This window comes from Anabrus simplex, chromosome X (genome assembly GCF_040414725.1).
Source record: "Anabrus simplex isolate iqAnaSimp1 chromosome X, ASM4041472v1, whole genome shotgun sequence".
Lineage (NCBI taxonomy): Eukaryota > Metazoa > Arthropoda > Insecta > Orthoptera > Tettigoniidae > Anabrus > Anabrus simplex.
The window spans coordinates 162,290,776-162,307,094 of NC_090279.1; the positions used below are offsets into that span (position 1 = coordinate 162,290,776).

A 16,319-nucleotide genomic window follows, 5' to 3' on the forward strand; every position below is an offset into this window, starting at 1 on the left:
CAAGTCGGTACGAGTATGAAATGATACAAAGTTTTAAAATGTAACGTGTGGAAATAAAACGACTGCAGTTTTTATAACATTTTAACACAAAAATGTGAAATGCCAAGTCTTATATTAGGAACAAAACAGTAATAGGCAATCCCAAAACCTCTCATGGCTTTATATACGGTATGTAAGTTGCAACATCTGTTCTGGTCTTGATAATATAATCGTATGATATACATGTTGATTCCCACAGGGAAACCAAAATATTTGTCCCGAATGAGTAAATTTATAATACCAATATAAATGGTCTGTTATTGGATATTATAAATTTTCCAGCTAACTCATTCCTGGTTGCCTGCGTTTCGCACCCGTGTGCTAAGTTGGGCTCATCAGTTGGTACTTAGCACACCCACCAAAACACATGGCTAGTGCATACCGCCTTTTTCAAGAAACAGTATCTCACGAAAGGACTGGGATTGAGACATCATTTTCAGATTGGGTCAGCATGTCCAGATTGAGGTGGTTTGGGCATATAATGAGGATGGAGCCAGCAAGGAGAGCTTGTTAATTTGGAGAGACACGTGGCAGGAAAACGGATGGTGGGAAGACCAAGAACCCACTGGATGGACATCGTAAAGACGGACATTGAAGATCGGGGAAGGACGCTGGAGGACGTCATTAACAACAGAATGTATCTCAATAAGACAGAATGGAAAAAGCTCGCCACCAGTACCCGGGAAACTGGAACTGTAAAATGATGATGATGATGATCAAGCCAGAACTGACCAGTCTTCCTGTAGAGAACTCTGGGTCAGGATCCTTCCTTGATAGTTCCAGGAACTTGATCTCATGCTGAGGAACAACAAGGACACGAGAGTTCCGCATCCTTAACTTCTTCCTCAGTATAGTCTGTCTTTCTGCAGCTGAAATAGAGAGAGAGTACATCAGAAGGAAAATGTTTGGGTTGTAATGAAACTGGGAAGGATAATAAATTAAAACATTATAGTCATTCTGCCAAAAAGTAATATTCACATACTTAAAATATAGCAACCTTTTTGCTGTATTTAAATAAAACATGATGCATCAAAGGCATCAATTGCAACAAAACTAGGCAGTATGATCAATCAGCCCTTAAAATTTACCAAAAACTAAAGAATCACCAACTAATTTGTAACAACATGAGCAGAAGCACAGTTCACTCCTTGAAGTCTTGCTTTAATACAGTTAAGAATTAGTAGGTATTAAGTGCCACGTTCTACATATCTCGCATTTCATGGCAGAGGTAATTCTTCAATTTTTTTTTTTTTTTTTTTGCTAGTGGCTTTACGTCACACCGACACAGACAGGTCTTATGGCGACGATGGGATAGGAAAGGCCTAGGAGGGCTGCCGACAGTGGGATTCGAACCCACTATCTCTGGATGCAAGCTCACAGCCACGCGCCCCTAACCGTACGGCCAACTTGCCTGGTAATTCTTCAATTAGCAAATACCGTATATATATACATTCATTTTGCTGGAGATATAAATAAGGATATGTGCATCATAAGGGCTTCGATTAAAGAAGGTTGTTAATGAATGGAAAATATATTAAAAGAAATTTGGTGGAGTCTTAGAAACTCTACATGACTGCAGGGGGACCTAGACAATGTTGTGAGATGTACAGTAGACAATGGTATGAGGGTTAACGGGATGAAAAGTCAGGTTTGTAGCTTTCACCAAGAGGAAAAGTCCTCTCAGTTTTAATTACTGTATTGTGTTGATGGGTTGATAGTACCTCATGAGGGACACTGTAATTACCTAGGTGTTAATATAAGGTATGATCTTCATTGGGGTAATCATGGAACAGAAGTATTTAAGGGTTGTAGTAATGTTGTAAAGAAGAGGGCCTAGTAAGACCACATTTAATAATAATGTTATTGGATTTACGCCCCCTAACTACTTTTTTTAATGGTTTTTGGAGATGCCAAGGTGCCAGAATTTAGTACCACAGGAGTTCCTTTGAGTGCCAGTAAATCTACCGACATGAGACTGACATATCTGAGCACCTCAAATACCACTGGATTGAGCCAGGATCGAACCTGCCAAGTTGGGATCAGAAGGCCAACGCCTCAACCGCATGAGCCACTCAGCCCAGCAAAGACCACAAACAGAGTATGGTTCTAGAGAATGGGATTCACACAAGGACTACTTGATATCAGAACTGGAAAAGATCCAAAGGAAAGTAGCACGATTTGTTCTGGGTGACTGCCGACAAAGGAGTAGTGTTACTAAAATGTTGCAAACTTTGGACTCAAAGTAAGGAGAGGAGTTGCTCAACTAAGCAGCATGTTCCAAGCTGTCAGTGGAAATATGGTGTGGAATGACATCAGTAGACAAATAAGCTTGACCAGAGTTTTTAAAAGTAGGAAAGATCATAATATGAAGATAAAATTGGAATTTAAGAGGACAAATTGGGACAAATATTCATTGGAATTGGAAAAGTTTATCTGGGGACATGTTCAATAAATTTCCAAGTTCTTTGAACATATTTAAGAAAAGGCTAGGTAAACAACTGATAGGGAATCTGCCACCTGGGCAACAGCCCTAAATGCAGATGATAGACTGAATGATTGAAGTATCCTGAGCGCTTATGTGAGCTGAAGAAAGTGTTTTATGGAATGAAATGGAATCTAAGATTTTGTCTGGACATCACTATACTAGGAGATGTCAGACAGCTGGCAATAAATGGACCACCAATAGAAGACTTCAACCCTGGTGTAGGCATACACAAGTGGTTTTTCTTGTCAAGGCTGTGCCATGTCAGAGGCGACAAGATTAAACACACCCAATCCAGCTAAGCAAGGCGCGAGAGTTAAGCCTGCACAGTAATTTTTCATTTTTTTAAAAAATCAACAATATTTAGTCTACGACATAACAACAAAACTACGAGAATCCAAATTGGCATAATAAACAATGGAGCAATAAAACAGATTTTCATTTAAGGTGAATATTAAACAATATCGGGAGATAGAGGAATATGGAATGAAAATAAGTGTGGAGAAGAGTAAGATAGTAGTGATGACAAGAGGTAATAGAGAAGGAAGAGGGAATATTGAAGTACATGGAAGACAATTAGAAGTTGTGACAAGCTTCAAATATTTGGAGAGTATAGTTGAAGAAGAAGAGAAGCAGAGCCTCCATGGCTCAGGTGGTAGCACACTGGCCTCTTACCGCTGGGTTCTGTGGTTCAAATCGCGGGCACTCCACGTGAGATTTGCACTGGACAAAGCAGAGACACGATAGGCTTTACTCCCGAGTACTCCAGTTTTCTCTGTCACCCTCCATTCTAGCAACACTCTCTACTATCATTTCATTTGTCAGTCAGTAATCATTGCCACAGAAAAGTGTGACAGGCTTCACAGCCGGCACAATTCCTAACCTCGTCGCTAAATTGGGGCTTCATTAATTCAATTCCTGACCCTGTCAATATCGCCCCATGAGCTGACGTGATTTTCGTTTCTTACCATTACTTGGAAGGTAGTAGATTGTAGATTTAACATTACATGGGAATTATTTACACGTACACATGAAAAGTAATCTGACGCACATGTGCATCATCGGCAGTGAAGAATGATATAACATCCAAGGTGCCAGGAGATGCACATATCCGTCATCGACTGTGTGTGTTATTAGTACAGCATATTTACACTGCATTGTAACAAATGACGTTACACTGTTATGTAATATTCATTCACACTGAGAATATCATTCAGCAACTGTTTTTCGATAACCTCAGACGGAAGGACATTACCAGACACCAGAACACAACTAAATGCTACATGGCTGAAGTGGCGTCAAGTTACTGGTATGCTATGTGACGAGAAAATTCCCACCTGCCTAAAAGGGAAAGGTCTACAAATCTAGGGTCCAACCAGTTGCACTGTATGGGTCGGAATGCTGGCCTACAACTAAGAAGCATGAGCAGGTTCTACATGGTAAGGAGATGAAAATGTTACGTTGGTCACTGGGTCTTACAAGACTGGAGCATGTCAGGAATGAAGATATTCGAAATCGATTGGGAGTAGCACCTATCCCAGAGAAGATGCGAGAAGCACGACTTAAATGGTATGGTCTATAAAGCCCTCTAATTTGATTGTGGAGGTTCTCGATCCCAATGACGTCCCAAGAAGCGATGGTTCGACTGCATCAAGGAAGACATGCGTCTTTTAGGAATCACTGGAGCTGACGCCCTTGACCTCAGGAAGAGGAGGATGGCATGTTTAAAAGCAGACCCTGCACCAATGCGGGACTGAACACTAGGAAAGAAGAAGTGAATATTACTGCAGTGTCCACCTCCATAGCGTAAGGGTTAGCACTATTAGCTGCCGTCCTCAGAGGCCCGAGTTTGATTCCCAGTACTGCCAGAAATTTAAGAATGGGAGGAGGGCTGGTATGTGGTTGAAATGGTACATGCAGCACACCTCCATTGGGGGTGTGCCTGAAAAGAGCTGCACCATATTGGGATTGAGGACACGATTTTACTGTAGTCATTCGCACCATGTAAAGCAGGGGTCTAAGCAAGTGCAGGATTTTCAGGGAACTAAGCAAATAATAAATGGAGTCAGTCCTTTCACCTTTTCATGCACAATTTATATTGCTTTCTCACTGATCTGTCTTTTGCATTTGCTTTTTGTGAAGGAATTTGAAGTACTAGTGGAACTGTCACTGCCACTTTCATCCATTATTACACCCTTTTTGAAAGCAACAGGTTACAAACCAATAACCCGATGATGTATTTGAACCTCAATCTGAGAGCCGTTTACACAAGGACAACGCCCAATCACAGCGCCGACCAGTAAAAACAATACAAACCATATACAATGATGGACATTCACGTCAACAGCATGTAGCATGGGAACGACATGATGCACAAGTGGCTCATTGGTGTTTGCCTTACTTTATTTTAATTTTTGATGTTATTTCTTTACTTTTCAATTAAAAGCATGATTGAATATCACTACTAAAAGCCAGAATAAAAAATGTATTTTTGGTCCACAGAGGTAACATGTTAACATCTATTCCAACTTTTCAAAACAACTTCTACAAGAAAGTAGCAAAACACTAGAAATATTCGAAACCAGCACTTACGAAACTGCTTCTTCGCACTCCGAATGAGGAGCTTGTAGCTCTCAATCCATTCTTGTTTTTGGGTGACTAGTGAGTTCACTGGATCTTGACCCTGTAACACTGAGACAAAATTTCCTTTTCTTTAAACACTAATCGTCAAGAAACAAAAGGTCAACATCTTAAAATCAAGACCAACTTTATAGTATCGGTCTGTTTTCAGACCAACTTTGCTTTACGGGAGCGAAAGCTGGGTGGACTCGGGATATATATCTTATTCATAAGTTAGAAGTAACAGACATGAAAGTAGCGAGAATGATTGCCGGTACAAACAGGTGGGAACAATGACAGGAGGGTACTCGAAATGAGGAGATAAAGGCTAATTTAGGAATGAACTTGACTGATGAAGCTGTACGCATAAACCGGCTTTGGTGGTGGGGTCATGGAGGAGGTTAGTTTACCTATGAGAATAATGGACTCAGTTATGGAGGGTAAGAGAAGTAGAGGGAGATCAAGACGACGATGGTTAGACTCAGTTTCTAACGATTTAAACATAAGAAGTATAGAACTAAATGAGGCCACAGCACTAGTTGCAAATAGAGGATTGTGGCGACGTTTAGTAAATTCACAGAGGCTTGCAGACTGAACGCTGAAAAGCATAACAGTCTATAATGATAATGTATGTATGTATGTATGTATGTATGTATGTATGTATGTATAAAAGAGATGTACTATTCTATTATTAAATCAAGGATAACTAACTTAAGTAACACATATGAAGAACATAACAAAGAAGAATGAAAGAAAAGCTCAACAAATAAAACAAGATAACAAGAAATCCGGAGCACAAAAGTAAAAAAAAAAAAAAGGATGAGAAAAGTCGTAATGACAAAGTTACATACAAACTGAAAAACATAAGCTGTGCATAAACAGAACAAAATACATAATAAAGTAACAGAAATACGAGTGCAGCAATAAACAGTGATCTATGTACATGAGTTAAGGCTAAATATCATGTACATTTACTCTATAACTATAAAAATATAATAAAAACCTAATAATTATAAGAACAACACTGTTCTTCAGTTGCACAGTAAAATGCCAATGTTACTAGCCTACATACCACAATCAGGATCACACGGAATCAATCAGCGGTATTCAACAGGTAATCTCTGCATGCAATTTCAAAATTTTGTTGTTGAGTTAAGAGTTCTTGACACCAGCTGGGTGTGAATTCCAAAGTCGTGACCCAGCCACAATGAAGGATCTCCTATACATTGAAGAGTGGTTGATGGGAATAGCAAGGGAAGTGCCAGATCTAGTGCTTACGGAATGAGGATAATAAATGGAATTTTGAAGAAATGTATTTGGGTAGATTTTCCTTCAGAGTTTGATAATTCACTTAGTCACTTGATGCAAAACTTTAATTTAATGACTGAGGGGTTGGCGTTAGGTCAAAATTCACTTTGCACGAAATCATACTGAGAATAAAAGACTGAACAATAAACTGTTTTAGCAATAAACTATATAATGTTCACACCTCTAGCTACCAGATGGAGTAACAATCTAAAAAAATCAATTTTGGCGCTTGGTCAAGACATGCATAAATTAATCCAATTCGAGCCTACATTAGATTCTAGAAAGTTGCATGTCCACATTATATTTTTATTGTCAAATAACAGTAATTTTATAAAGAAAGCAACTTTGAGGAAAAAAAGAAGGGGATAGTACTATAAAATTGGGGGAACGACCTTGAAAATTTTGGCAAGTTCAAGTACCTACTTAGGAAGCAAACTGATGCAGAATTGGACATGGAGATCAGTAAACAGGGAAATGCACTTTACCAGAGTATGAGGAACCTGATCTGGAAGAAGGAATTGTAAAGAGGTGATGTATTAAATGTGTTTTTGCAGCAGAGACCTGGAAAATGGCAAAAAGACAGGAGAGTATTCTCCAGGCCAGTGAGATGAAATTTTTAAAAAGGACGACAGAAAAGGCTAAAATGGCAGAGTAAGAAATTAGGATATCAGGAAGAAAATTGAAACGGAAATGCTTTCTGACAGAAAGGAGAGAAATAAATTGAAATAGTTTGCACAAGTTACTTTTAAATAGGGAATTCAATTTCTCTAAACCTTGTCCAGGTGGAGAGCAGTTTCTTACATTATTTATTTATTTATTTATTTATTGCATGGCTACACATTATAATTAGGCATGTAAAATTAACAATGCTTTCTTTATATTATAAATACTACACTAACCTAACCTAACCCCATGGCACTACAGCACTGAAGGGCCTTGGCCTACCAAGCGACTACTGCTCAGCCTGAAGGCCTGCAGATTACAAGGGGTCATGTGATCAGCACGACGAATCCTCTCGGCCATTAATTCTTGGCTTTCTAGACCGGGATAAATACTACGCTAAGATATCTAAATTTGTGACATTTTTATGACAAGGTGTTGTTCTTACAGTTCCACTGATCATTCACATTGTGCTCTTTAGCTGAGTGTCAACTTTCTTGTATGAGCACTGTTTAGCCACACTGGTGGGACAATCTTCTACCACTGAATAATCAATCCAAGTGTAGAGATGCGCAGTGTGTCGGCGGAGGAACCCCATGTAGTGCTACATAACTTATGGAGGATATTGTTTCTGGTTCTTAGTTTAACTGCAGTATTTTCCAGATGACTCTTGTAGGAAAGCGTTCTATGTAAAGTAATCCCAAGGTGACGTGCTTGAGTTGATGGCCTTCAAAGTAGACAGAAAGTTATCTGTTTGCTAATCTGCTAATACGCATACTGTTTCTGTCTTTAAAGTTGCAATCTCCACCTTCAAAAATATTTACTGAGGTTTGATAGTTCAGATGTTAAAGTAGCTTCAGTTGTCCCATAATTCTGGTGTCTTGTGGCTATAGCCAGTCACCTGCAAACCCAAATTTTCTCGAGACGGTGTTTGGCATGTCGGCAATATACAAACTGAACAGCAGTGGAGCCAACACAGAGCCTTGTGGTAAGACGTTACTAAGAGTTTTAGAAACACTTATGTAGTATCCATTTATCACCTGAAAGGGCCTGCTTGCTTGCTAGCTAGCTAGCATACTGTTGATAAGTCAAGCTGTTTTTTGCAAGGGATTACTTTCATGAATTTGTAGAAGAGGCCATGTCTCTATACTGTATCGAATGCAGCAGACAGGTCTATAAAGGTGACTAATGTCTTCAGTTTCCTTTGGAAACCTGCTTCTACGTAGGTTATTTGTGACGTCGCCTGATCAATACAGGTACGCTTTGGGAGAAATCCAGCTTGCTCCACAGTAGTATTGAGGAGATGATTCTGTAGTAAAGAAGTCTTTTAAGCAGCTTGTAAACAGTGCTTAAGAACGCCATTGGACGATAGCTCTCCGCTTGGTCACTCTGTTTTCCTAGCTTGAGAATAGCAACAATTTTGGAGCGCTTCATCTCTTGAGGAATTATGCCTGTTCTTATGACAGGGAAGAAATTTGCCAGCCACTTCTTCCAGTATTTGCCACAGTTCAAAAGAAATTCTGGATGAATTCCATCAGGTCCTGGTGCTTTACCTACCTTCACATCTTTAAATGCTGTCGTTATTTTATCAATAGAGAATGGACTGGAATATTCACTTCGTTCTTCACTGGTAGTTCTCAGTACCTTAAGTTACTGTTTGACTCAAGTAGTGTGTTGTCTATCCCATGATGTTCTAGATGTAGATACATATAGGCTGTGATTTTATTTGGAGATACTGGAGAGCCAATTGGAGTGGTTGTTTTGCTCTTAAACCATTTTTCACAGGAGAAGCCAGGCTTTTCTACTGGATGCCTTGAAGTCTAAAGTCTCTACTGCCTCGATCCACTTCTCACATCCTGCAGCATCGAGGCTATGTAGTAATTCATCAGCTATTTCTGGACCTTCATTCTTACATGATATAAAATACACCACAGTAGCATGTGATATTTCATATCTTGCATTTAGACTTTTAGGATCATCAAAATTACTTATTTTCTACAAAGCCATTAAAAATGTGCAGTTTCAATTTTGTCACATGTGAGAAATAGAATGATATACTCTATGTCTCGCTTTTCAAATAACTTTCTACCCTAATTCAAAAATCAGTTTCTATTATACATTCCGATGCATTATTAGAAAGATGAAGGTGAACTCTTGGGTATCCTAATGAAAATCACCTAGGGATTAACTGCCTTAAGTGGGTGGTCAGAATGCATAGATCATGAAGCAATTTTTTAATCATCGTAATGGATATTAGTTCAACACATTATCGTAATAAAATAAATGCTAATAATGAAGATAGATAGGATTTATGAAGCATTCAAATAAAAGTGTGGGTTTAAGAAAACCACTCACCACTACTATCAACAATTTTTGTCTCCCGCACTCGAATCACATATGGCAAGCGATTGAAGAACCCTACTTCTGCACTTGCTAAAGAATTGGGGCTCACAGTATTCTCTAAATGCTCCAATTAACCATCACTAGATGAAGATTCTTCTCTACACAGGCTATTTCTATCACTAAGTTCTAACTTTTCACAGATAACATCAGTGATAATCTACGATTTGTCTAATCATAGAAGACCTTTCACATGACAATGAATGTCTGTTATTATCTTGCAAGAGTACCAAAAAGTAATTAACGATAGAGGTAAATTTGCTTTCAGTTTTTATAAAAAATTCCATCAAGCTCTTAAATATTCAGTAGACAGTGATTATATTCAAGTAAATAATAATAATAATAATAATAATAATAATAATAATAATAATAATAATAATAATAATAATAATAATAATGGCTGGATCATTTGGGTTGATGTGTTACAGGCAACCTGCACATCTGTGAGAATTGGGCCCTATCTATGATAAATTCTAATGTTGCAGATGCACAAACCCCCAGCCCCCAAACCATCGGAATTAACGAATGACCCGGCCCCTTGGACCAAAGGCCAGCATGCTAACCATTTAGCCGTGAAGCCAGATAATAATCTGAAATGTAGCCTACATGTAATACTGTAACATGCTGGCGGGGTAAATAAATAAGTACAGATCCTGGTAGCATTCTACTTCTAAAATTTATTAACTAATTACTGAACTACACGTTAACACACAGCATTATTGAGCTCACAATTACACAGTTTGCGCTCTCTCTCTTAGTCTCTCACTGTTCATTCACACTAATATGCACAGACTCCAGTCACTCATACTACTGTCCCACTCAGCCACACAGTCTTCTCGTTGCCACTGTCACAGCCCACAGTTTTCAGCCCGCGCACGAGTGTCGCGGATCAGGATGATGCTCGCTGTCTGCACCCTCCTCAGCCTTGTGCTGACATTCCAGTGTTCTCTTCCATACTGTACCGGAATACTGGATATTTCCAACAAACACGTTACCAGGAATACAGAACGAGTCCTCAGCGCCCACAGAGACACTCGAACAGTCAGCCACTCTCCACCCAGACTCCACTCACACTCGGCCACCAACTGATGTAGCTCACGCTAAGCTCACACATTCACTGACTGAACTGCCAGCTCCCCGTTGGCAAGTCACTCCTCTCTTATGTACCTAGGCCAATCATTCAAGAACAGTCCAGATGCTGAATGTATCCAGAAACCTTGCGAGGTGGAAGACTCCAGATTAATCGTCTCGTACTTTTCATAGTCCTTATGCCACACCACCACGGGCGGAAGAGAGAGGGGACCCTAGAACCAAAGCCTCGTTCATGTTTGGTGCGGTCAAAGATTAAGCGGGCAGACCATAGTGGGTGACGTCACCAGTCCATATTACTGGTCTTCTCTTGTCAGACCCAGAACATCCCACTCGAAATATTTCCAAAAATTTCCTTTGGCTATAAAAATGAAAGTAAAGTTTAAACTTTGTAGTTATTCCTGTCAAGACTTATACCTCAATAAAAAAAAAAAAAGTTACTCTGCAGCTCCTAAAATAGCTAGAGTACAGAGATTTTACTTTTGCCGTATCTACTGTATATGTAAAAGCTTCCAGCAACTCAATCACACCCAAAACAGAAAGCATATTTTTTAATTTCTTTGGTTTCTGTTGAAGATAAATATCTGAAAGTTTTGTTAGTAACACCATTAGGTGGTGAACGATTCTGAAATCATAGTGTATGGGTCACTTCCTGGCAAGCTGCGATCCGCCTTAAACAAATCCACACCAGTGGCACTTTCCTCAGCTGTCACTTTTCACTCCAAGTCCAACAGCTATGGGATAAGGACGGTGGAGGCAGGTTCTTGGGTGAAACTGGAAGCCTTGAGTTTGGACCTGCACGTTGGCAGCAGGTGTGTGATGCTCGTCTTTCTAAGAACTGTGACTACTTGGGAATTCAGTCCTGCACCTGTGTTTGGGCAGGTCTATTTAGGATCACCTCTGCCCACTCCGAATGGGAAAGGCCCCAGAAAAGGTGGGCTAAACATCGGAAGTCACATTTTTGTCTGGCTGGGTGACCACACCCAGTGCGTCACCCCATCTGCTGTTGAAACAATCACGGAGAACAATTTATAATTACAACATGATATGTCCAAACACTTCTTGACACGAAAGGGAGCGACAGAACTGAAAGAAGAACAGCTCTTGATCTTGATCTTACAGATTGAATACTGATGTAGCTACTTTGACTGAAACAAGATTATCCAGTGAAGGTGAAGTTATTGAATCCAAATCAGGATATACTATCTTTCAGTAGGAGGAGGATGGAGGGCGTCATATTCATGGTGTTGGATTTGCCGTGAAGACTAATACAGTTGCTAACCACCAACTTCTCCCAACTTCAATTAGTCAAAGACTTGTGACTCTCCATACACCACTCTCTGGAGACAGTTTCACGACTCTCATCTCTGCTTATGCTTCCTACGTTAGATGCTGATAAAGATGTTAAAGAACCAGTTCTATAATAAGCTTTCCACAACGATCTCCAACATACCAACTAAAGATAAGCTCTTCCTACTAGATGACTTCAATGCTACAGTTGGGAAGGATAATCTGCTATGGGAAAATATAATGGGCAAAGAAGGACTCGGTACTTGCAATGCCAATGGACTGCTGCTTCTCGGTCTGTGTACTGAACATGAATTCTTCATAACTAATATGCAGTTTCATCTACCTAATCACTTCAGCACCACATGGATGCACCCTTGCTCTAAACAATGCCACATCCTTGATTGCATCATCACTCGACAATGTGATAAGGATGTCCTTATCACCAGGACAGCTAGAAATGTCCATGATTGCTTGACGGATCACAAGCTACTCTTCTCTCAACTTAGAATCAGTCTTCGCTGTAAATCATCCAGGCATTTTCAAACCCCGTCCAGGCAGAAGTTTGATACATCTAAACTTCGGGATGGTCCCACTGTCATGAACTTCCACAATATGATCTCTGACATGCTGCAAATGCACCAGTTAACACAAAAAAACGTAGAGCAGGAATGGACTACATTGTGGAAAGCAATCACAGAATCAGTTGAGAGAACCATTCGTTTTAAGATAAAGGTAAGACAAGACTGGTTTGATGACAACAACAAAGAAATCCTGTGCATAATCAATGCTGAACAAGAAGCCCATCTATCCCTTCTTCAAGATCCATCTTCAGACGCAAAGAAAGCACACTTTCTCAAACTCAAGTGTAAATGTCAGGGGCAAATACAGAGAGATTAAAAACAACTGGCGACAGCAGAAAGCTCAGGAACTGCAAAGTATGTTTGATGGCTGAGACCTGCATAACTTCTATGCAGGAATAAAAGAGTTATATGGTCCAACTAGCACCTCCTCCAGGACACAGAAAGCTGCTGATAATGCTACCTCTATTACTGATAGTCAAGAAATCCTAAAGCATTGAAAAGAACATTTCTCCACTCTTCTTAATCGGAGTTCAAATGCAGCTGAAGACTTTCTCAATGATGTGCCTCTACATCCCCAACAACCATGGATGGCTCTCCCACCAACATTCAATGAATTCAATGCTGCTTTCAGTAAACCGAAACCTGGTAAGGCTCCTGGCCCAGATAACATTCCTCTGGAATTGTTTCAAAGCAGAGGTCTACCTTAAAGATCAGACTTCAGAAACTTATCCTCTTAATATTGGAAACTTGCGAAAAACCTGGTAACCTTAAAAATGCCACTATTGTTACTTTTTTCAAAAAGGTGATTGTAGTGTTTGTTGCAACTATCGGGGTACATCATTGCGATCTATAACAGGTAAAATTCTTGCTAGAATTTTGCTCAATCACCTGCAGATTATTTCCTAGAGGATCCTACCCAAGTCGAAGTGCGGTTTTCGAACATCCAGAGACACAATAGATACGATCTTCTATACCTAGTGTTCTATAACGTGGAAAAAGCTTTCGACTCAGTCCTGAGACCAGCTATGTGGATAGTACTGAAACACTTTGGCTGTGCACATCATTTTGTAGATCTGGTCAAGACTCTTCATTATAACACGTCTGGAAAAATCATTCATCAAAATATTATCTCTGATCCATTTCCTATCACTCATGGATTGAAATTAGGATGTGTGCTTGCTCTAACACTATTCACTCTTTATCTAGCAGCCATGCTATGCGGACATCTACAGGCAAGCAAGGTGTAAAGGCCAGATATCGCTTCGATGGGGGACTGTTCAATCTGGCTGGATTTTGCTCCCAAAAGCTTATTAAGATTTCCTCCATTATAGAATTGCAATATGCAGATGATGCTGCTGCACCTGCTCTCACACCTGGGGAACTACAACAATCAGTCAGTTGTTTCAAGAGTGCTTGCAGTTGTTTTGGTATCTCCATTAATGTTCAGAAAACCAAAGTACTGACACAGCCTGCACCTGGGTTGAACCTCCCAGCTTTTTTTTCCAAATCGTTTTACGTCGCACCAACATAGATAGGTTTTATGGCGACGATGGGCGAGTTAAGGCCTAGATTGGGAAGGAAGCGACCGTGGACTTAACTAAGGTATAGCCCCAGAATTTGCCTGGTGTGAAAATGGGAAACCATGGAAAACCATCTTCAGGGCTGCCGACAGTGGGGCTCGAACCCACTATCTCCCGGATGACCCTAACCGCACGGCCAACTCACTTGGTCCTCCCAGCTTTCAATATCTTCATTGCGGATATTCCACTGGAGCTGGTCAACCATTTCTTATAACAAATGCTAACAGCTTACAAGATGTGGGTAGGAGAATTGGTGCTGCCCACTCGACATTTGTAAATTTATCCCATTGTGTCTTCATGAATAACGACCTTACAATGCATACCAAGATCATGGTTTCCACGCTGTTGTCATATCAATACTGCTTTATGGTTGTGATACTTCGACCCTCTACCATCAGGATATCAAAAAGCTAGAGTGCTTCCATCTGCAAAAACTTAGCTCCATCTTGAACATCAAATGGGAGGACCATGTCACCAACCTGCGTTCTTGAGAAAGCACATGCTACAAGCACTGAGGCTATCATCATTGGCCACCGTCTCAGATGGATAGGGCACATCCATCGCATGAGTGAAACCAAGGTTCTTCCTCAAGTCTTGTATGGTGAACTCTGTTCTGGCACAACACTTCATGGAGCCCCCTTGAGGCATTTCAAGGATCAACTAAAGCATACTATGAAAAGAACCGGAATTAACACTCAATCCCGGGATGCGCATGCTGAGAATCTCACACTTTGGCGCCACACTGTTTCTACATAAGTTACGGAGTTTGAAGATGAACGACGGCGTGAAGAGGATGAACAACAAGCATGGAAGCGCCATCAAGCTCAGCCCCTCCATTCCCCAGCCATTCCATGTGATCTGTTTGAACGTATGTTTCATGCCAAGATTGGCTACCAAGTCATATGAAATATGTTCATAAAACATTGCAAGTGTAAAAATGTAAACTGCTGAAGAATAGGTTTACTTGGATACATGTGGCAGCCGCCGACAAGGAGGTCCATAGTGCACAACAAAAATTGTAGAACTAAATGTTTGTTAACTTTTGAGACACAAAAATATAAACATCTGAAGCAACCTCAAATGTGCAACAACCAGATCTGAGGAATGACCTGAACGTTACTTTCCAAATAAGACAGACCATCACCTTTACTTGGAACTGAGCTTGCTGGAAGGAAGAACTCATGTTCAGCATCACCATGGAAGTCCTCTTCAGGTTTAATGTCACCATCTAAGTCCAATTCAAAGCCAGGAAAGAGTTCATGATTCAAAGTACGGTGCAGGGTACCTAGCCCTCTCAGAAAAATGTCTGCCATCTGCACAAAAAGAAATTAATAAATCAATTTTTAAAATGTTGAATTAGAAGGATATGGTCTAGTCATAACAAAGATTGTTTCACTAAATAAATGAAATGAATTTCTGTAAGAGGAATGTTTGAACCAACAAACAACTACAATACATAAGTTGTTCACGGTTTTATACATATACACAGACATGCCAGCTTTACCCCTCGGGACGTCGCGCCGCGGTCTTTTCGACCGCACTCATTCTTCCTTTGTTACTCTGTCTACAATTGTTGCAGGACAGATTTCTCCCTCCACCATATCTACCCTGTAATCTTCCTCTATTGTTTAAAGCCAAGTAACGCTCCCTCGTTGCTATTCTATTGTACGCTGTGGATGTTTATGTGAGTGCGCGGTGCTTTCGACCGTGCGTGATGACTGCTGTTTGTTGAATTTGGTTCTAACACTGTACATGCAACTATTAGTACACACGAATTGTTTGACTGTTTACTTGTGTTGTGAGTGAAAATGGATTCCGAGGAAGTTGAGAGGATAAACAAATTGATTGATAGTGTGGAAAAGGAAAAGAAACGTAATGAAACATTATGAAAACTACAAGTTAGTGCAAGGAAGAGTCTTTTTGATGACTATGTGAATGATACAGAAGAGGAGTGTAATATTTTAGAAGAAGAAGACGATGACATTGACGATTTTCTTGAAGAAAGTGATCACTACACGGATACCAAAGATTCTGCAGATACTGAAGATGAAAATATGGAAATATCAGAGAACAGGGTTCTACCAGAAAACAGAGCAATACCTCAGTACACTGGAAAGGACAAGATAACTAAGTGGGACATTCACTGTATTAGGTCTAAGGGACGAGCCAGAAGACATAATATAGTATCGCACTTGCCTAGCTCGTTAAATTTAGCTCGTAATGTAACATCTCCCATTGAATCATGGCAGTTATTCTTCCCTGATGATGTGC

General features: G+C 40.1%; 1 protein-coding gene across 2 annotated transcripts in view; it reads right to left on the reverse strand.

Annotated features, from left to right (window-relative positions):
- TAF1C-like (TATA box-binding protein-associated factor RNA polymerase I subunit C-like) overlaps positions 1–16,319 on the reverse strand; it is a 103,953-nt gene that overhangs the window by 60,543 nt on the left and 27,091 nt on the right. The window contains exons 2-4 of one of the 2 annotated variants that reach the window (XM_067158732.2): positions 15,199–15,361; positions 5,114–5,212; positions 772–908 (exon numbers count right to left, since the gene is read on the reverse strand). In XM_067158732.2, the coding sequence (XP_067014833.2) occupies positions 772–908; positions 5,114–5,212; positions 15,199–15,361 (399 nt within the window). Of the gene's footprint in view, positions 1–771; positions 909–5,113; positions 5,213–15,192; positions 15,362–16,319 lie in introns of both variants that reach the window. The other variant, XM_067158731.2, reaches the window with a different exon arrangement.